The 26,574-nt window shown below is 54.3% G+C and overlaps 1 protein-coding gene across 12 annotated transcripts in view; it reads left to right on the forward strand.

The window, feature by feature from the left end:
- Cux1 (cut like homeobox 1) overlaps positions 1–26,574 on the forward strand; it is a 248,132-nt gene that overhangs the window by 167,571 nt on the left and 53,987 nt on the right. For 6 of the 12 annotated variants that reach the window (XM_048368674.1, XM_048368703.1, XM_048368713.1 and 3 more), the window contains exons 9-13: positions 9,959–10,007; positions 13,556–13,660; positions 17,352–17,534; positions 23,232–23,290; positions 25,508–25,556. In XM_048368674.1, the coding sequence (XP_048224631.1) occupies positions 9,959–10,007; positions 13,556–13,660; positions 17,352–17,534; positions 23,232–23,290; positions 25,508–25,556 (445 nt within the window). Of the gene's footprint in view, positions 1–9,958; positions 10,008–13,555; positions 13,661–17,345; positions 17,535–23,231; positions 23,291–25,507; positions 25,557–26,574 lie in introns of all 12 variants that reach the window. The other 6 variants (XM_048368665.1, XM_048368693.1, XM_048368722.1 and 3 more) reach the window with 1 other exon arrangement.

Genomic DNA, 26,574 nt, shown 5'->3' on the forward strand with positions numbered 1-26,574 from the left:
ACCCACAGAGGGGCCCAACAGCTGGGTCCTAAGGCTGCCTCCGGCGGCGGCAAGGAAAGCCGGAGCCTGCCAAATGATGGAGCTCCTCAGTTTCCCTCCTGGCTTCTTTGCCCTTCCTTCTGTTTCTGGGGTGGTGTTTGTTGAGGAATGTCTCCAATTGCCAGAAAGACAGTGGGGTGTCTCATGTTTCCCGCAGCCGCCTGCAGCCAGAGCAGAGTGGGGCGAGGCGAGCCTGCTGTGTGAATTTTTAATGCCAAGCTTTATGGCGCCCCACGTGCAGCCTGGCTGCATGGCTCTCCTGAGTGCAGAGATTTAACGCTCCGACACACAGAGCAAGGACCCGGGGCACTCGGCATCACAGAGAACAAACCCCCACTGCACCCTGTGCCCTCCCCTTTCCAGAAAGGTAGCCCAAAGGAGTGGGGAGAAAAAAAGTTATGTCACGTTTGGAATGTTCTACAAATAGCCTGGCACCAGAGAGCAGTGCCTATATTTGTGATGTGATTGGATACCGTGTATTTTTACCTTTCCAGTGTTTTGTGACTATTTTGATGGGATGGGGAGATTTAAAGGATGTCGGGATTACTGGCCACCCCTACCTCCAGGCCAAGCCCACGTGGGCCCAGAACTCCAGAACTGGCCCTGCCGGGGGCGGCCAGGGCTGTGCGTGGTGTGAAGCAGCTAATTCTGCGTGCGGGCAGATGGTTGATTGTTATTTTTTTTCTTGGGAGCTTTCTGTATTTTTTGGAGGTTTCAAAATTAAGAAGAAAAAGTTGTATATAAAAAGTGCTTGAGCTTAATTAAGTTGGAAAAGGATGGAATCTTCACGAAGTAGTCGGACAAATGGCTAAATCTGTAGAAGTTGGAGCTGAGCTGTATGCAGATTATAGCCTAGATGTTTTAAATGTGCAAATATAAAAAATAAAAACACTACGAGAAATTTTAGGTGGGTATTTATATAACAAGGGGGTGGAAAAGGTCTTTTTGAGCATGATGACAAAAGTAGAAATCATAAAGGGAAAGTCAAAAACTCTGGAGACAGAGGGTGGAAGAAAGGACGGATGGTGGAAGGATGGGTGGATGATTGGGTGGGTAGATGGATGATGGGTGGTTGAATAGATGGATTTGTTGGCATGTGGGTGGATTCATGGGGGGGTGGATGGATTGTGAGTAGGTAGAGGGATGAATAATGGGTGGTTGATTGGATGGATGGATAGATAGATGGATGGGTGGATGGATAGATAGATAGATGGATGCCGGATGGGTGGGTAAATGGATGGCATCTCTGACAGGTTCACTCACTGCCTCCATAGAACCCTTCTTCCCTGCAGACAGCTTCTCTTTGGGGTTTGTGCTTTTGTTTGTATTTCTTCCCCCACACACAATCTTTCACGTCACAAGCTCACGGACATGCGTGATCTCCTTCATTTCACAAACCCGAGCACTGACTGCCCGTCCCTCCAGCTGCTCCTGCAGACCTGCGCAGGAGCGCCAGAGCTCTCTACTTCTTTCTTCTGGTGTTTTGTTTTGTTTTGTTTTGTTTTTTTGGTATTCCTTTTGTCTTTCTCTTGGTGCTGCGAGGATTTCAACACAGGGCCTTGGGCTTGACAAACCTGCATTCAGCCACTTGAGCCTCACCTCTGGTCATTTTTACTTTAATCAGTTTTCAGATAGGATCTTTCATTTTTGCCAGCGGCCCATGGGGAACTTTGATCTTCCTCTCCATGCCTCCCGTATAGCTGGGATTACAGATGTGGAAGCGGGGCCTGGCCCTATTTAGAGAAGATGTCCTGAGCGAATTGCCTGTCTGTGTCTCCTCCCTTCTGCACACACGGGCCCCACCATTCTACAGTGTGATGTGTCACTGCAGCCAGTGACACCCTGCTCCCTTCTGCCCGCCCTCCCTCCACAGCCAGCCCTTCTCTTCTAGAGGATTCTGAACCCACAGTCACTGCCGCTAAGTTCTTTAACATTTGCAGTGACTTTGTATTGTCCTCAGAACCCAGCTACCCAGCAGGCTCTCCCCCTGTTCAGGCCCCTCACCTGCCAGACAACTCCCGGGGCAGGGCCTGCCGGGAGCAGAACTCTCCTCACCATGTGGCGAGCGGTCTCACGGGTTTGGTTAACTTCCCTGCACTCAGCAATTCATCACCTGCCCATCCGGGCCCTTCTGTAAGCTCACCCCAGAGAGCACTGTCTAAAAAATCAGCTGGGTCTGAATCACCACATCATAGGGTGATGGGAAGCACGGGTGGTGCGCATGCTCACAGGGGCACCCGGCCTTGACTTGCCCCATAGCCTCCCTTCCAAGTCCCGGATAAAGGAAGGCTGAGGGAGAAAGAGCAGTGGTTCAAGGCCAGCTTGGGCTACATGGTAAAACTTTGTCGTTCCCCCCCCCCCCAAAAAAAAAACAACCCTCCTAAATCCAGGTGCCAGTGGCTCACACATAGGAGGCTGAGATCTGAGGATTGTGGTTCAAAGCCAGCCTGGACAGAGAAGTCCATTAAAAGTTGGGTTTGAATGAAAAGCCTGGTCACTTGGCAGGTGGGCATGAGTGAGCCACGCTGGCTCCTCAGAGCTCACGGCACTGTGGTCCCTGATCACTGCTGGCGTGACGGGTCGAGGAGACTCCCTGTGCAGCCTGCTCAGTGGGGCAGCCATCACCAAGGACCAGGGTGATCTTCAAGATGCCGGCCCACCACCAATAAGGTCAGAGGAAAGGCAAGGGCAGGTCTGTGCAGGGCCAGCAAGTCTGCCCCATGCCCCCCCCCCACACACACACACCCAGTCATTGGTTTAAAGCTTCCCAAGGAGGGCCGGAACCACTCAATTATTCAGCCGCTCTGCATGCAAAGTGCAGACTCTGTGAGGGGAAAAAGGATGCTGTCTTCCCAGTGAATGGTCCTCGGCGGGGGGGGGGGGGGGGGGGGGGGCAGGGGGCAGGGAGCATGCACCTATAATCCGGCAACTTGGGGGGCAAAGATTGGAAGGATTGTGTCTCAAGGCCAGCTCCAGCAAAAAGCCCCAGATCAGGGCCTGGGAATATAGCCTAGTGGTACAGTGCTTGCCTTGTATACATGAAGCCTTGGGTTCGATTCCTCAGCACCATATAGAGAGAGAGAGAAAGCTGGAAGTGGCTCTGCGGCTCAAGTGGCAGAGTGCTAGCCTTGAGCACAAAGAAGCCAGGGACAGTGCTCAGGCCCTGAGTTCAAGCCCCAGGACTGGAGAAAAAGAAAAAAAAAAAAAGCCCCAGATCAGTAAGCAAGCTGGGTATGATGATGCACATCTATAATCCCAGCTAGATGGGATGGGGTAGGTGGGAATTCAGGTTTGAGGTTGGTTGGGAAGTTTTCCAGGAGGACTTGAACAGTTTTGCTCCCCGGTCCTGCTGGGTGGAGCAGGCCACCCTCCCTCCTGAGTGCAGGCCAGTGAAGTGGGAGTGGGGGCCAAGGGCAGACACTAAGAAGGACGGAAGCCCAGGTGTGCCGGGCTTCGGAGGACACTGTGGAAGGAGCATAGAGGCTGCCGGGGAGGGAGGCCAAGGCTGGAGCTGGGAAGGCCGGGCAGGCAGGAGTTGAAGGGTGACCAGCGTCAAAAATCCTTAGCTTCCGCTTCTGCCACCAGCCCTTTGCCTAACCAAGCGGTGCTTAGGGCCAATGGGGCAATTTGAGGCTCCACTGGGTATCAGTGCGGGATTTACAGAGACAGGAGGCTCCAGGCCTCAGTCTCCCCATCTCTCAGGACGTCCCTGGGGCTGTAGGTGGAAAAGGCCTGCCATCACGTCCCCCATGTCGCACTATCCCAGGTTTTGGTGGCTTGGCCAACACCACTGGGCCTTTGCTTACAGGAAATCAGGATGAAATCAAGCCAGGACAAACAGGCAGGCTAGTGGCTGCCACAAGCTTTGCCAGCCGAGGAGCTGGTCACCAAACACCCAGACAGGGTGGAAGTGTCACGAGTTATTTCCCAGGGCCCGCGGCAGTGCCCTCCCGTGTGGCACCGCTGCCCAGGCCCCGGTCACACAGGAGCACGCTGGAGTCCAGCAGCAGGATAGGCTCCAGACCATGCCACCCCCTACCCAGCACCCATCCTGCCCCGGCCCTCCTCCCTGTCCCTCCTCCCCCTGCCTCCTGAGTGCTGGGATTGCAGGTGTGTGCATGAGAACTCCCTCGTTTCTGAGCATCTCAGCATGCAGAATGCTACAGTGAGGACTTTCTTCAGTACCCTACAATCCTGTGGTCACATACCGCCTTCTATGATTAGATATATCCATTGGTTACCCCTAAACACCACGCAATCTGCTAGTTCTCTAAAGCTGTTTGGATCAGATGTCCCTCATGAGCCATGCCTTAAGGCACTCACACTCCTGGGCCTCCATCTCTTGTTATTTCCCTTGTGATTTATTTACGCAAGAAACACGGTTATCTGCCCACATCTGGACATAACCCATCGTATCTCCAGGCATCGTTTTCACACCCCTCTGCCCTCTTGCACTCCGATGAGTGTGTAAGCTGAATGCAGAGGCTGGATCGGATTGCAGCTAGAACTTCTTGGTCAAAACTACTATGTAGATGGTTATGATTATCTTTTCTTTTTTGTGGGGAGGGGAAAGGATTAAGTGTTGAGCTCAAACACCAGAGCCCTGGTCCTTTCGCTTTGACTTATTTGTTTGTTTGCCCTCCTGGGGCTTGAACTCAGGGCCTGGGCACTGTCCCTGGGCCTCTGTGCTCAAAGCTAGCACTCTTATCACTTGAGCCACAGCACTACTTCCAGCTTTTTTGAGTAGTTTATTGGAGATAAAAATCTCATAAGGACTTTTCTGCCTGGACTGGCTTTGAACCCTGATCCTCAGATCTCAGCCTCCTGAGTATCTGGGATTACAGGTATGAGCCACCAGTGCCCAGCTTTGATTTGTTTTTCAGGTAGAGTCTTGTACCATCTGGGCTGGCTTGTGGCTATAGTTCTTCTACCTCTTCTTCATGGGTAGCTGTGATTACAGGTTCACACCGCCATACTGGGCTTGTTTTTGAGGTAGGGTTTCACTATCCTCCTGTCTCTACCTCCTGAGTAGCTGAGATTACAGGATTCTGCCACCACTCTTACCCTACAATTACCTCTTCTAGTTTGCTTGAGAACACAGCGACTCCTGTGTGGGTAACTGTTATTCAAAGGTCTACAGGACCACAAGGCATGGAAACCCAGTGGAGGGAATTAAAGCCACCAGCCTGTGGGCCGTTTTCCTAACTGTACCCTCTGTAACACCATCTTGCCTGCCCTCGCTGCATGTCTGCCACTCTCCACCGGCCTGTTGCTGAACTGTCTGGCCCTGGAAATTGAGGCTCTTATGGGCACACGGCACGGCAGCCGGCCAGAGGGGACAATGCTCTGTGAACACATCTGAGCTTTTCTTGAAAACAGATCTTTAGCTATTCTGTTATTGTCATGATTGGCTTTAGTCTGGATTCCAGGAAGGTTTTCTGATCTGTACAGGCCACCCCGGGCCTGGTCAGCTGACACAGCATCGCTGACCGAGGGGGTCAGTTTCATGACCCACAGTGGAAGCAGAGTCCATAGGTGAGCAGGGAGGCTCAGGCAGGAGCATCATAAGCTGGAGGCTGGCCTCCCTGCATCTCTACATTATCCCTGGGTGGCATGAGTATGTGGGTGTGTGGGCATGTGGGAGTGTTTGTGCACACACACACACACACACACATGCCAGTCCTGGGGCTTGAACTCTGGGCCTGGGGCTCTTCTTGGGTTGGTTTGTTTATTTGCTCAAGGCTGGCACAATATCACTTGAGCTATAGTTCCACTGCCAGTTTTCTGGTGGTTAATTAGAGATGAGAGTTTCACAGACTTTCCTGCCCAGGCTGGCTTTGAACCACGATCCTCAGATCTAAGCCCCTAGAGTAGCTGGGATTCCAGGCTTGGGCCTTGGTGCCCTACTCTACCTGACGTTAATTCCGCGCTTGGTGTGAACAGTCATTGCGTGTGTTACATAGGGAATAGTCACTCAAAGGTAGGTGTGAGCCCCTTCAGTGCTGGTGTGCTTCTTCTTGAGAATTTTTGGTCACACGAGAGCTCATGGAGCCCACGGGTACAGAGAAAGAGGTGGAGGGCTTGGCGGCTCCTAGCGGCCAGGATTAATGTTGGGGGTTGAGATGCTCTCCAGCCTCACGCCCTCCCCCTCCCCCCCCCCCCCCCCCCCCCGTGAAAGGAAATGTTGTTTCTAGTGTAGATAGGGTTTCCTTTCCATCAACCTCACCAGTCTTTTGAAGATGCTTATCAACCGTGTGTAAGCCCAGGAGCCCCCTGAAGCAGCCCGCGGGGAGAGGGGCGAGCGTGGGGGGGGGGGGGAGCTCCAGGCTGCTGCTTGGAAACTGCGCCCTGCCCCGAAGCGCACAGGGTGGTGCAGGTTAATAGATCACTGGAAGCCATATTGTTGAGCAGCTGAGTTTTTATAATAAATGCTCTGCCGAGCAAACAATATGCAGCCATCACCAACTCTGGGAGATAAATGACCATACAGATGGCCAGCCCCAAAGGTCCAGAGTCATAGCAGAGCCTTCAGAACAGAAAGGAGAAATCCACCAGGCACCATGCTCATGCCTGTAATCCCAGCTACTCAGAAGGCTGATATCTGAGGATTGCAGTTCAAAGCTGGGCAGGAAAGTCCATGAGACACTTACCTCCAGTTAGCTACCACAAAGCTGTAAGTAGAGCTGTGACTGAAGCAGTAGAGGACCAGACTTGAGGGGAAACACTAAGGAACAGTACACAAGTCCTGAGTTCAAGCCCCAGCACCAGAAAAACTAAGGGGAGGAGAAGAAAAAGAGAGAAAAGGAAAGGTGCTCACACCAGGAAAGCCTGGGCCTTGTAACTCACCCCTGCCCTGGAGAGCACAGGAGGTCTGGGTCCAGTGCTCACTGGGGGGGCGTGACCCAGGAGGCTGGTTTTGTTGGTTTTGTGGCTGTTCTGAGGTTCAGCCAGCTTGGTTTTCACTCTCAGAGACTAATGGATACGCTCCTTATCTCCTAAAGCGTGTGTGTGTGTGTGTGTGTGTGTGTGTGTGTATGCGTGAATATGTGAGTGCATGTGTGTGAGTGCATGTGTGTGTGTGTCAGTACTGGGTCAGTACAAAGGCCTGGCTGCTCCCCCTGAGCTTTTCCACTCACAGCTAGCACTCTGCCACTTGACTCATGTTTCTTTTTTTTTATTGTTTGTTTGTTGCCAGTCCTGGGCCTTGAACTCAGGGCCTGAGCACTGTCCCTGGCTGCTTTTTTTTGCTCAAGGCTAACACTCTGCCACTTGAGCCACAGCACCACTTCTAGCCATTTTCTGTATATGTGGTGCTGGGGAATCGAACCCAGGGCTTCATGTATGCGAGGTAAACACCTCTTGCTCCTAGACCATATTCCCAGCCCCCTTGAGTCATATTTCTACTTTTGGCTTTTTGCTGATTAACTGGAGATGAATGTCCCATGGACTTTACTGCCCCCATTGGCTTTGAACTTGTATCCTCAGATCTCAGCCTCCAAGTAGCTAGGATTACAGGCATGAGCCACCAGTGCCTTGCCCAAATCTCCCATTTAGGGGAAGAAAAAAAAAGTAACAAACCTGCAGACTTCACTTTGTGACAGTCTTGGGGACTGAACCTGGAGCTTGTACGTGCTAGCCAAGCACTCTGCCACCTGAGCCACTCCCACAGCCTGAGCCCAAACTTTTCGGCATCCCTAGTTCCTGCTGCCATCTCTCTGTGGCTCCTGGCCCTTCTATGAGAGCCCGGGGGTAAGGAGGACCCTGGGGTGGCATTTGTGCTGTCCTGCAAGGCTGGGCCATAGCATTATCACATGTGTTACTTTGGCCAGTTCTCCGGTTGCTTAGGAACTGGTGTTCACCTAACCCGCCACGGGACCGTGAGTCTCACTTCTGGAGACTGCTGCAGCCAACGAGGAGGCAGCTTCCTGTTTAAATGTGACTCATTTTGTACAAGTGACTTGACATCTTTTGAAGATGAGGCATTGTGTCTTGGATAGTAATAACTCTCCAGAGCCATCTGTGAAGACATCCAGGGAAGCCAGGCACGGTGGCACATGCCTTTAATCCCAGCTATTTGAGGGGGGCCAATCTGGGAAAAAGGTAGCAAGACCATCTCAGCAAACAAGTCGGATGTAGAGACCCACACCTCTGCTCCCAGCCACAGAGAAAGCCAAAGATAGGAGGACCACAGTATAAGGCTGAAACCCAGGTGAAAAACACGAGACTCTGTCCAGAAAATAACAAAAGCAAAACTGTTCTGGAGGTGTGGTTCAAGTCGTAGAGCACTTGCCTAGCCAAGTGCAAGGCCCTGAGTTCAGACCCCAGCAGGAAGAGGAGGAAGATTTCTAGAATGCATTGCAAGGAGCTGTGCCAGCCTACCCAAGACCTGGACTGAGGTCTGATCCACTTGTCACCCCAAGATGCTCAATGCTGCTTGTCAGTGAGGGCAGCTGGGTCTCAACCTGCGCCTGGGAGCCCCTGGGGCTCCACCCCGAGCGCCAGAGGCCACATGGCGCCCAAGCTTTGCCCTGTTCGTACTTGAGCCCGTGGCACCCAGGGGAAGTGCTCAGCGCCTGCTGGATGCCTTTCTTCAGTCCGGGCACACAGTAGGGCTTGCTCCTCCACCCTGTGAGCACACCTCACAGCTGTGGAGCCAAAGGACAGACAGACGGACCACGAAAGCAAGAGAAGCCTGAGCCAGAGGCTCGGAGCCACACTAGCACAGGCACGGGCACCAAGAACAACAGAGGGACAAAGGAGAAAAGGCGCAGGGTGGGTATGGCTGCCGGAGGGGTCGATCGCTTATAGAACCTTCTGGAAGGCAGCAGGGAAGGATAAAGAAAGAGCGTTCAAGAGGCAGGAAAAGTCTATGTGATGTTTATCTCCAATTAACCAGCAGTAAGCTAAAAGGGGCACTGCGGCTCTAGAGGTAGCGCGTCAGCCTTGAGCACAAAAACTCAGGGACAGGGTCCAGGCCCTGAGTTCAGACCCCAGTACTCTCCCTCTCTCACACACACACACACACACACACACACACACACACACACGCACATGCACACGCACACAGGCATGCACAGAAAGCCAGGAGCGCTAGCAATGGGGCAGCCTCCGCACGCATGCAGCACAGGGGCTGGGCTGTGTATACCGAGAGAAGACACGTGGACTTGTGTCAGCAGGAGCCCTGGGGCAGTCCTTGGGCCCCCATTACAGCCACAGTGGCTGTCCCTCCGCTCTGTCTCCTGTGGGCATGCTAGACCTTTCCTGGGTGGCCAGCAGCCTTGGCTGGGCGCTGGCCCAGCCCTCGGTGGGGCCGTAGGACTGACTGCCCCTCTGGGCAGAACCACTGTCCCCTCTCCCAGCATTGGGCCATGGGTCGGTGTATCTGCTGTCACTCGAGGGGGTGGGGGCAGAAAATCACTAGGAACCAGAGATTTCACTGTTAGGAACAGGCCTCAGCGGTTCACACGCAGAGCCCCCAAGCCCTCATCTCCATCGCCATCAGCCCCCTTAAACCAACTGCCTGTGTCCCAGAAAAGCCTTTCCCTGGCCTCTCATCCCCTTAGCCTGGCAAACTCCTACTCATCCTTCAAAACCTGACCAACTTGCCCCTTGCTTCTGAAGCCCTGGGTGATGCCATCCCCCCAGGAGACCTCACCGCTCCTTGCTCTTTTATTCTAGAACCCCAGCTCATAGCTTTACCTGCATATCTCTTGGCAGCAAGGGTTTGGCTACTTTTGGCTCTGCCTCCCCAACAAATCTGGGGGACCTTCCGGGGGGGGCCCCTGCTTCCCAGATACATGGGTATTAAGAGAGTGAACGAGGCCCATGGGGATGCCCCTGCCTCATGCTCCCCCTCCCCCACGCTGGGCTCCTCCCCTCCCCCCAGGTCTCTGACTAACCCACCCTCTCGCCTTCCCAGGGCCGACGAGATCGAGATGATCACCACTGACCTGGAGAGAGCCAACCAGGTGAGACTGCAGAGCCGCCTCACGGAGCACCAGCCTGCCCGCACTCAGGGTCTTTACTTAGTACCTGTTGGTGTTGACGTGTGCCCGAGGCTCCAGCACCCGGACACCCCTCCCTGGCCCAGCGCCCACACTTGGAGGGAGCCTCTGTCCACTCCTTGCCCAGTGAAATCAACCCCATGCCTAAGTCAGAAAGTCCACATGTGATGGAATGATCACAGTGTGGGCTTCACCTTCTCTCTCTGGGTATGCAGATCCAGGCTGAGACCCTGAGCCTGGTCTCGAGGAGCCCTCGGGGAAATGGGGGCCCAGACCTGGCCAAGGTCATGAGACATGTCAGAAAACATAGGCAGACATCTAGGGGGCATGATGGCGCATACCTCTAACCCTAGCTACCTGAGACAGAGGAAAGGGAAGTGAAAACTAGAGATCAGCTTGGCTGTGGCCCTGTCTTAGGAAACAAAACACAGCCAGGTCCCTGTGGCTCCAGCATGTAATTGCAGCTACTCCTGAGGTTGAAGCCTGAGAATCATGGTTTGAAGCCAGCTAGGGCAGGAAAGTCCATGAGACTAATATCTCCAAGAGAGTGCACTCAGGCTCTGAGTTCAAGCCCCAACACTGTCACTAAGTAAATAAAAGCGGGGGGGGGGGGGTGGTGGCTTGAGTGGTACACAGCATTTACCCCCAAACAAAAGGCTCTGGGTTCAATGACAAGAGACAGAGAGAGTGCGCATGGAAATAGGGGTGCTGTAGCCCCTGATATTACAAAGCCAAGTCCCCAGGGCAGGCGGGAGGAGGGGAGGTGGAAATGTAAAAGCAAACCAGAGGTGTTGGCATCACCCTCCATTTAACCTGGAGTCGGGCTCCTGGTGGCTGGGCTGGTGGGTCTCATCCTGGAGTGGCTCATGCTGCCTCAGCCTCGGGGGGATGGAAAGAGGTAGAAAGAGCAGAAGCCCAGGGACCCTCGGGCAGCCATGTGGACAGGACAAGAGGCCATCCCTGTGGAGGTGAGGCGCGGGTGAGCTGGGCAGGGCCAGGCTGCGTGAGAGCCCACCGCTGCGGGCACAGTGTCTGCCCCAGCCCCCTCCTTGGAGCCCCAGTTCATTGGTATATAATGTGATTCTTGCCCGGGCCTTATAGTCAGATGTCCTCCAGAGGCTGATGCTTGGCATTGGCGCTGAGGGCTGGGCTTGTGTCATCAGATGTGGAAGAGCAGGCCATGGGTCTCCCCGACACCTGCCCATTCCACTCCACGGCACTCGTCATGTACCCATCTTCACCAGCGACCATCGCTGAGACTTCCTGGTAAAGACATAGACACAGCTTAGCACTCTGAAATGCACCCCAGCCCAGCCTGGGGGCTCCCAGTGGGAGCCAGCTGCTGGCCACGCCCTCCCCAGCCCCATCTCCAGAGCCGTACTGAAGCAGGGAAGGAGGCTGTTCCCCCCACACACATACCGCTCTGCCTCTGTAGGACCCCCCTGCTCCATGTCTGGAGTCAGATCTTTTTTTCATTCTTGTTGGGGGCGGGGAGGGTCACGGTGCTGGGAACTGAACTCAGAGCCTCAAGCTTACCAGACAAGCCCTCTCCTCCAACCTTTGTAGACACGGGCCTCAGGTGCACTGTGATCCTGGGAGCTGGGGCAGAGATTGTCTCTGAACAGGTAGTGCCCCCCTCCCCCCCCCCACGCCCTCTGCCCAGGATGCTAAATTTAGTGATCTAATCCGGAAACCAGTTCCTCATACCAGCTGCCAATCAAGTCCAGCCCTGCCCCTGCTTGCTCCCTGAACTGCTGTGTTTTTATTTTACTTTATTCTTGTGGTGCGCCCATTTAACTTCTCACACAAACTCTTAGGATGTAAACCCTAAATAGACAAGGGTCAGGCCAAGCGCCGCCCTATGTGCACGCTCTGTGTTTTGTTTTGGGGAGCCAGGGTCTCTCTGTGTAACTGGGCTGAAACCCTCTGTCTACCTTTCTGCCTCCCCCTCCCAAGTGCCAGGGTCCTAGGCGAGTGCTAGCACGCTGGGCTCCAAGAGCAGCCCTGTGTGTTTAGCCATCCCTTATCAGCACAGTTAGAGGAAAACCTTGCTTATTAAAGAGGAACTTGATCTGCAGCCTCAGTAGTTGAACAGTGGCGGTGCACCAGTGGCTGACGCCTATAATTCTAGCCACTCAGGCAGCTGAGATCTGAGGAGGGTTTGAAGCCAGCTCAGGCAGGAAAGTCTGTGAGACTCTTATCTCCAATTAATCCCCCCAAACCCGGAAGTGGAACTGTGTTCCTCAAATGCTGGGGTGGGGAGGGAGATTAAGGTATAGTGCCCCAGCCCTGAGTTCAAGTCCAATACCAACAAACACACGCACGCACGCACACTAATAATTGAGCATTTAACATGAACCAGATACTTTCCTTGTGACAACTGGCTCTGGCCTCTACTTGGAACAGGAGTCCGCCAGCACCCTGTGGGTTAAATTGGGACTGTTCCAGGAGCACTCTGGGAAGCAATGCAGGCAGCCACTGTCCTGGCCTGGGCAGACATAACTGTCCTTTGCAAGAGCCTGATTGTGCCCAGAACAGATGGATCCAAGGTTGAGTGCCTCAAGGCCACCAAACCCTTCGTCCTCTGCAGGGCTGGGCCAGCGAGGCCAGGGGCAGGCCAGCTTCTTGTGTCCATCCATGAGTTCCAGAACTGCTTGGCTCAGGCCAGCTCCCTCATTCCTCCTTTCTGGGAGTGACTGCCCCCCCCCCACAGAACCCACAGGCTGCCACGTAACTCTGTCCACGTGCCTGTGTTGTCTCCTGCTGCCATTCCCACCTAAGTTAGAGCTTGAGTGGCCTGCAGACCCATTCTGCAGATGGGTAGATGGAGGCTCGCCAAGTGTGGGTATGGGCTGTGGCCCTCCAAGGGGAAGCCTGGCTTTGCAGGAGCCCCGGGCCGTGTGGCTCTCAGCCCCTAGCACAGGCCAGGGCAGCCCCTACGCAGCTCCAGACCAGCCTGGTTAGCTGGCCATACCAGCGTCGCGCCATGAGGACACTTTGCCCGGTGAAGGGTTAAATAGACCCAAACACCCGCGCACTTATGGAAATGGCCTGGGAAGAAAACAACCACAACATTGTGCCTGTGTGGGGTGAGAAGGGCCAGCGTGTCTTCAATTCCCGCCGCACCCGTGAGAATCGGTCCCAGGAGTGAGGCTGCAATAAAACCTCCTCGGTCCATGAGAATAGAAGGAAATTGAATCAGAGGACTCGGTTCCCACTGTATTTATTCAGTCTGGGAAATTCAGTGGGCCGGAGCGCTAGTATCAGCAGGGGATTCCTCACTCCTAGCGTTAAATTACTGTCATAATCGCTCAATTATTTCTTCCTTGTACTGTTTAAAATAAAAATCCATCACATTGTATGTTTTTTTTTTCCAAGCATTTATTAGCTTGAGTGTTTAGGAAAATCAATTACAGTCAGTGAGGCATGAATTGATGAATGTTCTAGTAATAATTGTCACTTGTTAAGCCCCATGTTCTTTTCTTCCCCTCACCCCTTGCCTGGCTCCTCAGAGGGCAGAGGTGGCACAGAGAGAGGCGGAGTCCCTGAGGGAGCAGCTCTCGTCGGCCAACCACTCCCTGCAGCTCGCCTCCCAGATCCAGAAAGCCCCGGATGTGGTGCGTAGTGCAACCCTGCCTCCCACCCGTGTCCCACCACCCTCCTGGACGCCCTCCCCGCCAGGGCCCTTGACCATGGGAACTTTACCAGAATTCTGCAGGGAGGTGGAGTGCTCTTGTCCATCTCCACAGGGAACAGCCCATGAGGCCCTAAACTAGCAGACTGTCTCGCCCTGAACACATGAGGCACAAGGCCCACCAACAGTGCGCAGCCAGGACCTGCCCAGTGTGGTCAAGGCCGCTTTGCAGGCCCAGGTTCCCGCCCCACTCCTTAAGCTCAGCTGACCAGCCCTGGCAGCTCGGAGCACCGTAGTGACCCACACCCCGGTGTCTTAGTCAGGGATTGAAAACAAACAGCTTAACTTCCCTAGTCTCTGTCTCTTCATCTGTAAAAAGGAATTTTACTGCCAGGCACACCGAGTCATGTAATCCCGGCTACTCATGAGGCAGAGGCAGGAGGAGGCCAGCCCTGGGCAAATCAGGAGACCTTCTCTGATAAATAAAGCCAAAAGGGCTAGAAGAATGGCTCAGGTGGTAGCGATCCTGAGTGCAAACCCCTCGTACCATAAATGGAGCAGGGGTGTTTTTACATGGATTTGGGAAGTTACTGGGAGCCAAGCGTGTATCGCGAGGCCTGGTGCCTAATGAGACCCACATCCCCCCTGCAGTTCACTCCCCAGCCTCAGCACCCCCGCATGTGCAGGGAGAATTGAGCAGCCGTTCTGCTGTGTCCTGGCTCACAGTGGACACAGGAACAATAAGAAATGAGATGGGGCCTAAGCATTTACATAGCCAGGTGTGCTGACGCATGCCTGTAATCCCAGCTACTTGAGAGGCAGAAGTAGCTCATGGTCCTAGGCTAGCCCATGCAAAATTTAGCTTGACATCCTATCAGAGAAACAAACTAAAGGCAAAGGTTCAGGTGTGTAGCCACGTGGTAGCCTGGAACCCTGAGTTCTGACCCAGTAAATAAATAAATCCCACTTGTGATAGCTATGTTGCCTCGACAGCCATTTGTCCCTGTGAAACAGAGTGCTGTCGTTGTTTTATGTGAGGAGGAGAAGGCACTCCATGGGGTTGACCACCAGGCCCCAGAACTTGGTCTCAGCTGGAGCCCCTACTCCCTGACCCAGGTCAGTGAGCCTGGAACAACATCCGTGCTAGGACCCCTTGTAAGGACAGGTTTAAGTTAACATTGAATACAGCCAGGCATGGTGGCACACACATGTAATCCCAACACTCTGGAGGCTGAATCAGGAGGATCATGAGTTTAAGTTCAGCCTGGGATATGTATCAAGACTCTATCTCAAAACAAAAATAGTCAGATGCCAGTGGCTCACGCCTGTGATCCTGGCTACTCAGGAAGTTGTGATCTGAGGATGGTGGTTCCAAACCAGCCTGGGGAGGAAAGTCCCTGAGACTCTGTGGATCAAGTGACAGATGCCAGCCTTGATCAAGAGAGCTAAGGGACAGCAGCCGGGCTCTGAGTTCAAGCCCCAGTATGGGGATCTGGCACCCTCCTAGGCCATGGTGGTCCATGGGGCAGAGCGTGAGGGGACTGGCATCCCCACCCCTGTGCTGAGCCCCATTTCCTCCACACGTGACCCCACGCCCTCACACAGTGACAAGTCCCCACACGCCCTGCCTGGGTCCCCAGATGCATCCTGGAGGCTGTGCAGAGGCAAACCGAGGGATGGCCTGCTGTCCCCACAACCGGCCAGGGCCCTGGCCTGAGTCCCATGGGGATCACAGTGTCCCTGCTCCACACCAAGGCCCGGAGCCCACGCAACCAGCTCCACGTGAGCAGAGCTGGAGAGCCGCACTTTCCTCACCCACTACACCCGCCCTCCCCTCTGGCCCCTCCACAGCCCCAGCCCCTCACTGTCCCCTGTAGTTCTCTGCGCCCCTCCTAGGGGGTACCGCACGTACGCGCGGGGTTGTGCAAGCCACAGAGCAGGGCAGGCCTTTAGCCACCCTCCTAAGGCTGTGGAAAATGTAACCTCACCCCATTCTAGGCAGGGATGTGCTCTGTGAGATTTGTGGCTCCGGGCCCCCCCAGCTCAGCAGGGAGCCCGTTAACACATTAACTTGTCCCACATGGCACCATCCCTGTCACCAGCCAAGGGGTCACTGGAAGACAGATTCAGTGAGGTGACAGGTTTGGTGAGGATCCCCTCTTGCCAGAGCCTGGGGGGGGGGGTGCTCTGCACGCTGGGGTGAAGGACGGGTAAAGGGTGTGTTTGACTATAGAATATCCATCCTCCTGCGGATAATTTTATAGGAGACAGTAGAAATGTCATTGAAATGTCAAATGGTTCTGGAGTTTTATCCCACCAACTCTAACTGCCTGGGCTGTAACAGCAGCCGGGGGTGGGGGGAGCATGCCAGGCAGGATGGGCCAGACAGGCTGTGTCTGGTCTGGAAGCCTGCAGGGCCACCCGGGCCCAGGGTGCCATGCCCATCCACCAGGTCACAGCCCAGCCCTGTGCTCCCGGAAGACAGCTGGGCAAAGCCTTCTTCCTGGGTGCCTGGCTATCCACAAATGTGACAAGCCTTGTGCATGGAATGGCCGGCAACTAGGGCAGGGCGCCACCCTTCCTCCCTGGTACCAGCAAGGTCAGGGCACAAGGCCACACCCTCAAAGGGAGTGGGTAACCATTGCTCCAAGAGCCCCCACTCCAGGTCTGCAGCAGCACATCTGCCCCCACGAGGAACCCCCAGATTTCCTTTTCCTTTCTTGATGAGACAAGGCTCACTAGGTAGTTCATGCTGGCCTGGAACTAGAGATGGCCCTACCTCCATCTGGTACTGGGATTATAGGCATGTGCCACCACATCCCACTCCTGGGATTACATTTATTTATTTGTTTGTTTGTTTGTTTGTCAGTCATGGGGCTTGAACTCTGGGCCAGGGCTCTGTCCCTGAGCTCTTCACCTCAAGGCTAGTGCTCTACCACTTGAGCCACAGCTCCACTTTCAGTTTTCTGTTAGTTAATTGGAGATAAGAGTCTCACGGACTTTCCTTCCCAGGCTGGCTTTGAACTGTGATCCTCAGATCTCAGCCTTCTGAGTAGCTGGGATGACAGGCGTGAGCCACCAGCACCTGGCCTGTGATCGCTTTGTAAACTTGATAGAAATACCATGAGAGTCTTTGTGAAGCAGGTAATTTGACCCTTTCTTCTTTTTAAAATGCCCCTTCTCCATGTTGTGAATTTTTTCAGGAGTTAGAGGGATTTTTGTTTGGGGATCTTTTTTTTGGGGGGGTAGGTTGTTTTTGTTGTTTTGTTGTATTTTTTGTTTTTGTTTTTTTAGCAACAGGCAGTTGTCCCAAGAGTTTGAACAAAGGTAGCCACACAGGCGTCTTGTACGTCCTTGAACTCTGTTGTGAAAACGCAGACTGAGTCAATTTGCTGAAAAGTATCTCTGCTTCTAGATAAGTTAATAAGGAATCTAAAAGACACCAACTCTAGCAGAGTAGAAAATGTATGAGGTCTGACAACATTCTGAACATCTGAGCCGTCCTCCTTGCTGTTGCCTGGCCCAAGCACCATTCCCCACAGTCCCCCCCCCCCCCACCCTCTTGAGATCCTCCCAGCCAAGATAGGGCACAGTGTCTGCCCTGGGCTGCTTGCCCGCCTCGGCGGCCCCAAAGCCAGACAGCCTGGTCATTCCCCTCTCCTGCGCAGGAGCAGGCCATAGAGGTGCTGACCCGCTCCAGCCTGGAAGTTGAGTTGGCTGCCAAGGAGCGCGAGATCGCCCAGCTGGTGGACGACGTGCAGAGCCTGCAGGCAAGCCTGAGCAAGCTGCGCGAGACCTCAGCCAGCCAGATCGCCCAGCTTGAGCAGCAGCTGAGTGCCAAGAACAGCACGCTCAAGGTGAGGCCAAGCTCAGGCAGTGGGCTGCACCCCCCACACACACACACGCCACAGCAATCGGGGTGGCCGCTGGGCCTGCTGCTGACCCTGGTGTGGACAGCCCATCCCTCTGTGGGGGCTACTGCTGCCTGTGGCACAGTTGTGCCCCTGGTACTGGCACACAGGCTGCCCTGCCACTCTGCCCACTGCCCTGCTTCCAGCCAGCTGGCTCCAAAGCCTGGCCTCTGGGCTCCTAGCATAGTAGCATAGGTGCTAGTGGTGGCCAAGTCCAGCTGGCTGCCCCTCAGGAGGACCCAGCTCCCCAGCACTCTCGCTCCTTCAGAGCTGCGTGACAGCCGGGTGTCTGCTAGGTCCTGAGTGAACCCTGGGCCGATGGCCTCCGCCACAACCCCACGGCCTGGCCTCCTGCCACCTCGGCACTGGGAAGCCCACACTGTCCCTCCTACCCAGGCAGCCTTGAGAAGCAGCTGGAGCCTACACAGAACCCTTCACACATACCAAATAGTGAGCACACTTTAAGATCTTATCCTGCAGCCAGACCCTGGCATCTAGTGGAATTCAAAGAGCACTTCAGAGACCTAGATTTGCGCCATCAGAACCAGAACGCCCCTGGGAGGCCAGCCATGGGGGAGGGACAGCCCCCAAGTCACTCTGCACCTGTGCAAATCAATGGTGAGATGACCCCCTCCGTTCGTGTGCACTCGGTGGAGGGAATTGGGGTAGTTGTGAATGGCTAAGGAAGCCAGGAGCAGTGGCACCCACTTGAAGTCCCAGCTACTGGGGAGCCTGAGGCAGGAGGACCGCTGGACGCCAGCGACTTGGGGCCAGCCAACCACAGAATCGAGACCCTGATTCACAAAAGGAGAGAAAGGGGTGAGGAAAGAGACAGATACAAGAAAAGTTTTCTACACACAGTAATTCTACAATACAGTTAGACCCATTTCTTCCTGTTTTTACTTTTTGAGACAAAGTCTCACTAAGTAGCCCCTACGTGGCCTTGGTCTCTTGGTCCTCGTCCTTGTGAGTGCTGGGGTTACTGGCGGGCACTGCCATGCCAGGCTGATGTTGTCATTTGTTTTCTAATGATGGTCTGCACACATGACCATGCATGACTAGGGCTAAGTCTGCAGCACATCCATCGCTGACACCATGCTTGTTTCTTCTCTGCCCTTCGGGGTGCACACTGTTCGCTTCCTGGGGAACATTTTCAGTGTGCGGGTGCTCTGGGGAGCTGGCCCTGCCCAGCGCCGGGCTCGGCCGCAGGGTGGGCACCACCTTGCTTTATTTCTCCAGCATTTCTTCCTCTCTGGTCAGCTTTCCCAATGAGTACCACAACTCATTTTTTATTTCCAGGTTTAATCTAATTTTCTCCTGCAGTAGCCATTTCTGACCCTGGCCAAGGCATTATTATTAGATAATTTGCCTCTCTTCCCTTTTCTGTGGTTACAAGGCGGGACCCCCGAACGCCCGCACACCCCACGCAGCCAAGCTCCAGACCTTCCATCTGTCATTATGGAGCAATTGCTCCTAAATCAGTTAAAGGTTTTAATGTTTGCCTTCACAAAGAAATGAAATGCAGTTTCACAAATTAATGTTCTTTATCCGTATCTTCGGGGAATTGTTTAATACCATGCAGTTAATGATACAATCCAGCGGTGGTTCTTCCAAAATCACTGCTCCCCATCTTTGTCTGATCTAATAATCAAAACATATCCACTAGTAACAAGACTGCACTAATTTTAATTATCTTAACCCCTTGTCGCCAGGAGTAAAGATTTCCCTGATAGCAAAGCCACACACCAAAGGCCTGAGTTCTCCGCACCACCCCACCACAGATGAGTAAACATGCCTCCTGCACCCCCAAAGGGATATGGCTAATTGAATGAGAGGCCTTGCAGGGCACTGGTCTCTGATCTAGAGGCAGAGGGGTGCAGTGACCTGGAGGTTGCTTTATGAATGAGACCTGTCACCATGGCAACTGGATGCTCCTGGGCCCGCCCTCTCACCAGGTGAATTCCACCAGCACTCTGTGGCTCTGTCTGCAGTGGTGGAATGTTGGGGCGGCCGACGCTCTGGCCCTGGCACTGGAACCCCCATCCCTTGCCCACCAATCAGTTTTATATCTGACAAGTCTCTGTTGATCAGAGCTCCATTCTTTGAGAAACAGTTCCTGGCCAGTGTATCACTGGGTCCCTCCCCTCCATTTTATTTTTATTTTGTTTGTTGGTCATGGGCCCTGGGTGTTGTCCCTAAGCTCTTTTGCTCAAGGCTGGCGCTCAACCCCTCAGCTCCACTTCCAGTTTTCTGGTGGTTCATTGCAGGTAAGAGTCTCACAGACTTTCCTGCCCGGGTTGGCCTCAAACCACAACCCTCAGATCTCAGCCTCCTGAGTTGCTATGATGACAGGTGTGAGCCTGCTGCCTGCCCCCTCACCTTTAAGTAGACATGGAAACTGGCCTCAAAATGGGAGGCGTCTTCCTGCCCGCCCTGACAGCGTGCAGGCACACGGCTGCTCACAGAGGCTAATTCCACGCTCGTAATTAATGAAAGAGCTGACTGCCTTGACAGGGCTGCTATTTTTGATAACTATTTCATGGCTTTCTGTCGGAACACTCCAAAATAGAGGCGGCATAATTAGGCAGTCACCTGCAGTATGCTCACCGTGGCACAGAAAATAACGGTCCCCAGAGAACAGAGTGAAAATGGGGCTAGAGAAAGAAGGAAGGCTGGCTGGAACAACACTGGCCTCCCACAGGGAGCGTTCAGCCACCTTCCCGGGCTGCACAGACTTCCCTTCCCTGGCCGCCTCCACCCTGGCTGCCCTGCTGAGCCCCAGATGGTCCAGTGCTCCTCACCCATGGGGATGGGGGAAAGAGGGATACTCCTTCCCAGGACCCGCCTGGCAGCTCTTCCTCCAGACTGTGCACCCCACAGTGGCTGCAGCCCAGCCCAAGTCACGTGGTGCCTGACCACCCCCACTCAGCTTCCGAGACTTCAAGGCTTCATCCGTCCTCGCTTCCATCTGTGGTGGAAAGAGCAAGCTCTCCATCGTACCCTCACTTGCCCACCCCTGGGCCCACCCCTGTGCCGGAGGGTCTGGGAAGCCCAGGGCCTGTCCTCCATCCTGGCACTGGGTATGCCCAGGCCCCGCCCCAACCCCTGCCCCCTGGTCACACCCCAACCTCCACACCTGAGCCCATGGGTCCCTGCCTGCTCGACAGCATGGGCACCCACCCCCGTATAGCCTCTGTGCCAGGGCCTCAGCCCCGAGGGCCGGCTGCCTAAGTTGAGTAGGAAATCTTTGCCAAGCTGCACTTGCTGCACGCCGAAATAAAGCCCCGCCTCCTCACCACTGGAGTGGGAGCCCAGACGTTGAGAACTTCAGGCAGACCAGGCTTGTAGTCATTGGGTTTCCCAAACACCTGCTGGGTTCACCAAACCACGGAGTGCACAGCCCATGGGATGGCTGCAGTGTGGGGTATGGAGGAGAGCCACAACCTCACTGCCATCCAGTGAGATTCCCCACCCAGCACTGCCTGCCTGAGGAGGAGGAGGCGGCCCCAGTACCAACAGGGAGCCCCTTTACTGAGCTCAGGTGCGGCCCAGCCTCGGGCCCACCCCTTTGGGAAAAGCCCCTATGTGTCTTGCACCTAGTCCTGGTTTGCTTCCTCCTAGTGAGGTCTCCTCCCCACAGAGACTGAAAATCAGGTCAGCAGACACGCACAAACCCTATCATCTCTGCACCTGTCATGGCGGCCCCTCAGGCCCCAGGAGGGCATCCCTGTCCAGCTTGTCCAGGACAAAAGCTAAGTGCAGGGACCAAGTACAGCTCCTCCCAGCCCGGAAGAGACTTGTGCAGCACTGTCAGCTGTGGCCCTGGGAGTCGGGAAGATAACGGGCCCCTGATCCCGCTTTCCTGGCCGGCTGCAGGCCGCATCTGCTGCTGTCAGCACCTCGCCCGCAGCCAGCGCCGCTCCCCAGCCGCCCAGCCCCACGGCAGGGCCGCGCAGACACAGGCGCACACGAGCTCCAACATCTGGAACTCCATAACACATGCAGTGCACGGACTGCGTGCGCAGAAACTGCAGCGGGACTTCTTAAACTTAAGTTGGAATAAAGATTTGAAAACAAGCCAGGGAACAGTGGCTCGCCCCTGTCATCCTAGCTACTTGGGAGGATGAGCTCTAGAAGTTTGTGGTTTGGGGCTAGCATGAGCAGGAAAGTACATAGACTCCATCTGCAACCAGCCAAAAACTGGGCCAGGGGCGTGGCTGGGTGGTAGAATGCCAGGGTATTTGGTGTCCCAGAAGCACTGTGATGATGCTTTGCTTGGGGGGGGGGGGGGTGTCTGATATTTAGCTACAGGATGTTATGAGATGCTTTTGTGGGGGAATAAAAACCTAGCCCTCTCGTTGGATTATGGCTGAGAAAACCATTATATGAAGCTGGCAAGAAATCTTAAAAGTGAGCAAGGCAGAGTAATTTCCGGCAGTGGAAAACACACACAAACTTGCCAGGAGCCAAGAGAAGAAGGCTGAGCCAAGAGTTGACAGAGCGGCTTTCTCAGCACAGGACGGGTTTGGATTTAACGCGGTCATCCAGGCTGGTGGGCTAGGCAAATGCGGGGGTTTCGAGGTGGCTCATCAGGCATAACCAAAAACACCTGTAGGCCCCTGCAGGTGCTCAGGGTACAGAGCCCTGGGCCTTAGGGCTCAGCGCCTGTGGATGAGGTCAAGGCAGACATCCAAAACCACCTGTGGCTGGCCGTGGGTGCCAGCAGCTCTTCCCACGAGGAAGGCCCAGCCGGCTGTGGGCAGCGCACCACACCCACACCCAGCCAGCTTACACACTCTTCCAGAATGTCTTACAGCACCATCACACTTTTGTGTGTGTGCCAGTCCTTGGGCTTGAACTCGGACCCTGGGTGCTGTCCCTGAGCTGTGGTACCCAAGGCTAGTGCTCTCCCACTTTGAGCTACAGCGCCACTTCTTGCTTTTTTAGTGGTTAATTAGGGGTCAGGACTTTCCTTCCCTGGGCTGGCTTTGAACCATGATACTCAGATCTCAGTACCTGAGTAGCTAGGATTACAGGTGTGAGCCACCAGCACCTGGCGCTCCACCACACTTTGGGAGCTTGCTGTCTGTCCCCAGGATGGGGGATCAGAGGCCCCAAGGGACTCAAGCCAACTGTCAACTTGCTAAGTACCCAGCGGCACTGCCTCCCCAGCCCAGGCCCCAGCACCCTGGCCCGGAACTGCAGAAGCTCTGCCACACTTGCTTGGTTGATGGGGAAACTCCACAGCCAAGGCCCCGCACCTCTTGTTAGGGTCCCCCAAAGATATCAGCCTCTAGTGGTAGGTGGTGGTAGCCATACCGTCCTTAGGGTGCTTGGGACTCAGCTGCTGCGCTCGCTGTGCCCACTAGAACTTTCCACACCCTGATTCTGCTTTGGTGAAGCACTTCCCTTTCATACATGTTCAACTCAGGTGGCCACGTGTGCATGTGTTTGCATGTTCATGCCAGGCCAGGCTGGAGGAGCAGAGGAGACACACAGTGGTGTTGGCATTGAGGGCTTCCATGTGTGGGGTCCAGCCCCACACGGGACGGGCCTCAGGCAGCGTCATCTCAGGCTCAGCACTGTGAGGTCTCACCATGTACTTTCAGACATGGCCACTAATAAGATTCCTTCTGTTTTCAGCAACTGGAAGAAAAACTCAAGGGTCAGGCTGACTATGAAGAGGTGAAGAAGGAGCTGAAGTGAGTACGCAGGTGCCTCTGGCCTTCGCGGCCAGGACCCCGCCAGGACCACCTGTGGGCGGCCAGGAGGCATGGGAGACACCCATAACCTCACCCGTGCCGGTGCTACCACAGCCTGCCCTGCCCACATGGAAGACTTTATGTATTTAATGTATGTCAGCAAGTCAGGTGCAGTGGTACATACCTGTAATCCCAACCAGCATTCACGAGATAGAGACAGGAGACTCTCAAGTTCAAGGCGAGTGTGGGCCACACTGGAAGACCCCATCTCAAAACAGCAAAGGCTGGGGATTACCTTGATGGCTGGTCACTCTCCTGGCACATGTCCTCAGAATCACAAAAGCAGTAATCATGTCGTTATTATTAAAGTATGCTGACATGCACAAAGTCAAGAGTCCTAACAGAAAATCATAAAAATCGGAGCTCATAGCCAGGCCCCAGTGGCTTACACCTATAGTCATAGCAACTCAAGAGACTGAGATCTGAGGTGGAGGTTTGAAGCCAGCCCAGGCAGGAAAGGATACTTACTTCTTTTCTCCAACTAACCATCCAAAAAAGCTGGAGTAGAGCTGTGGCTCAAGTGGTGGGAATACTAGCCTTGAGTTTAAAAACAAAACAAAAAGAAAAGTCTAAGGACAGCTGCCAGGGTCAGCCGGGCCCCTGTGGCTCATGCCTGTAACTGTGAGGTCCAGAAGGCGGTGGTGTGGAGCTGGCAGGGCCTCTGGTCCTGGGAGTAGGTCAGGAAAGGTTGGGGTCCCCTGCAGTACTGAGGTGCTCAGTACTGCCAGGTCATTGGTAAGTGTGTGTTGAATAAATGGGGAGAGGGGGCTGGGAATATGGCCTAGTGGTAAAGTGCTCACCTCGTATACATGAAACCTTGAGTTGGATTCCTCAGCATCACATATATAGAAAAAAGCTGGAAGTGGCGCTATGGCTCAAGTGGTAGAGTGCTAGCCTTGAGCAAAAAGAAGCCAGGGACAGTACTCAGGCCCTGAGTTCAAGGCCCAGCACTGGCAAAAACAAACAATAAAGGGGAGGGGGTGCGCTCTACCTGCGGGCTCATATCTCTTACTGGAACTGTTTGAGATCAGAAGTGTTTTGGATCTACTTATATTTTTTTTTTCCGGATTTTGGAGTATTTGCATGCACTGAGAGAGATACGCTGAGGAAGAGACCTGAGCCTGGCACGACATTCGTTTGTTTGGCATGCTTCGTTTGTTTTGCATGTTCACTACATGTATATGTTACATGAACAGGGCTTTCAGCAACGTTTTGGAATTTTCCAGTTATACCGCCATGTCGGCACTCAGAGTGTTTCCAATTTCAGATTTTCAGATCAGGGCAGTGGGCCTGTATAAACCCAGAGGCTCTGTCTTTTTCTGATGTGGTCATCAAGGCACCAAGCAGATAGCCGCAGGCTGGAGGCAGGGCTTAAGTAGTAGAGCCCCATTTGTGAGCAAAACAAACTGAGCAAGAGCTCAGCGTCCTGAGTTCAAGTCCCAGTACTGGCATGCACACGTGCACACACACACACCTAGCTGCAAATACCCTGACTCAGGAAGAAGAGGGACACTCCCTGGTGGCTCCTCATCCCTCCCGTCTGAGTGGTGGCGCATTCTCACCTGTGGAACTCAGAGATGAACAATAGACAGGAAGTCATGGCAGGAGGATAGAGCCCAAGGCCAGCCCAGGGCAGATTTAGTGAAGGGCATGGTAGAGTACTTCCCTGATGTGACAGGCCCTGGGCTCAGGTCCCCGTAGCCGGAGGGGCACAGGATCTAGTTCAGGGGACTCCATGTCCAGCCACAGCTCCTCCTAGACCTGGGCTGCAGGGAAGGCCCCAGCCGTGGAGGGCCAGAGCCAGTGTGGGCAGAGGGGATCCACTCCTCCTCTCCCCAAGTGCCCAGGTGGGTGCCCATTCCATACCTAGCCCATGACAGCAGCTGGGGGTCAGGAGGCTGGGCGGGTCTTGCAGATTCTCCCTGGAGCAGGCCCTGTCCACCTCCAGGTGGGAGGGCCTGTGTGCTGGCACAAGACATATGCTGGCCAGCTGCTCCTGCATGCAAGCTAGTCTAGAGACATTACCAGATGAAATTCCTGCCAGGAAGTGCTGGGGCTGCCCGTGCCTCAGCTCTGGAGAGCAGGAAATGGGGTGTCAGTGCACATGGCCGCTCGCAAGGTGCCACTGGAAGATGACCCTCTGCCTTGTCCTTTCAGCATCCTCAAGTCCATGGAGTTCGCCCCGTCAGATGGAGCAGGGATGCAGGTACTCCCGCCCGCGCGGGCCCCTTTCCCCGCCCTTCTGTGACGCCTCTCGATTATGGCAGGTGGAAGCCAGCAATCACAGCCAGGCATAGTGGCATGCACAATCCATTCCTGCACTTGGGAGACTGAGGCAGGATGATTACAAGTTGGAGGCCAGACCAGGCTATGTAGGAAGACCCTGTCTCAAAAAATAATACCAAGCCGGGCTCTTTCTGGTGGCTCACACCTGTAATCCTAGCATCTCAGGGGGCTGAGATCTGAGAATCACAGTTCAAAGCCAGCCCAGGCAAAAAAGTCCCTGTGAGGCTCTGAGCTCCAATTAACCACTAGAAAACCAGAAGTAGATTTGTGGTTCAAAGTGGCAGAGCACTAACCTTGAGCAAAAAGAGGTTACAGACAGGGCACCCAGGCCCCAAGTTTAAGCCCCACAACTGACCAAAGGAAAAAAAATGCACTAAGAAAGCAAAAGATCTGCCAGGCACTGGTGGTTCACACCTGTGGTCCTAGCTACTCAGGAGGCTGAGATGTGAGGATCGCAGTTCAAAGCCAACACATGCAGGAAAGTCCATGAGAATCTTATCTCCAATTAACCATCAGAAAACCAGAAGTGGGAAGTGACTCAAGTGGTAGAGCTCTCTAGCCTTGAGCCGAAGAGCTCAGGGACAGTGCCTAGGCTGAGTTCAAACCTCATGACCAACAAAAAAGAAAAGAAAGCCAAAGATCTTTAAGGAATGTGGTGGTGATAAAAAGTGGGGGTGTGGGGGCTGGGGATATGGCCTAGTGGCAAGAGTGCCTGCCTCATATACATGAGGCCCTGGGTTCGATTCCCCAGCACCACATATACAGAAAATGGCCAGAAGTGGCGCTGTGGCTCAAGTGGCAGAGTGCTAGCCTTGAGCAAAAAGAAGCCAGGGACAGTGCTCAGGCCCTGATTCCAAGGCTCAGGACTGGCAAAAAAAAAAAAAAAAAAAAGTGGGGGTGTGGTTCAAGTGGTAGCATCTGCCTTGCAAGCATGAGAC

The sequence above is a fragment of the Perognathus longimembris genome, chromosome 1 (genome assembly GCF_023159225.1).
Source record: "Perognathus longimembris pacificus isolate PPM17 chromosome 1, ASM2315922v1, whole genome shotgun sequence".
Taxonomy (NCBI): Eukaryota; Metazoa; Chordata; class Mammalia; order Rodentia; family Heteromyidae; genus Perognathus; species Perognathus longimembris.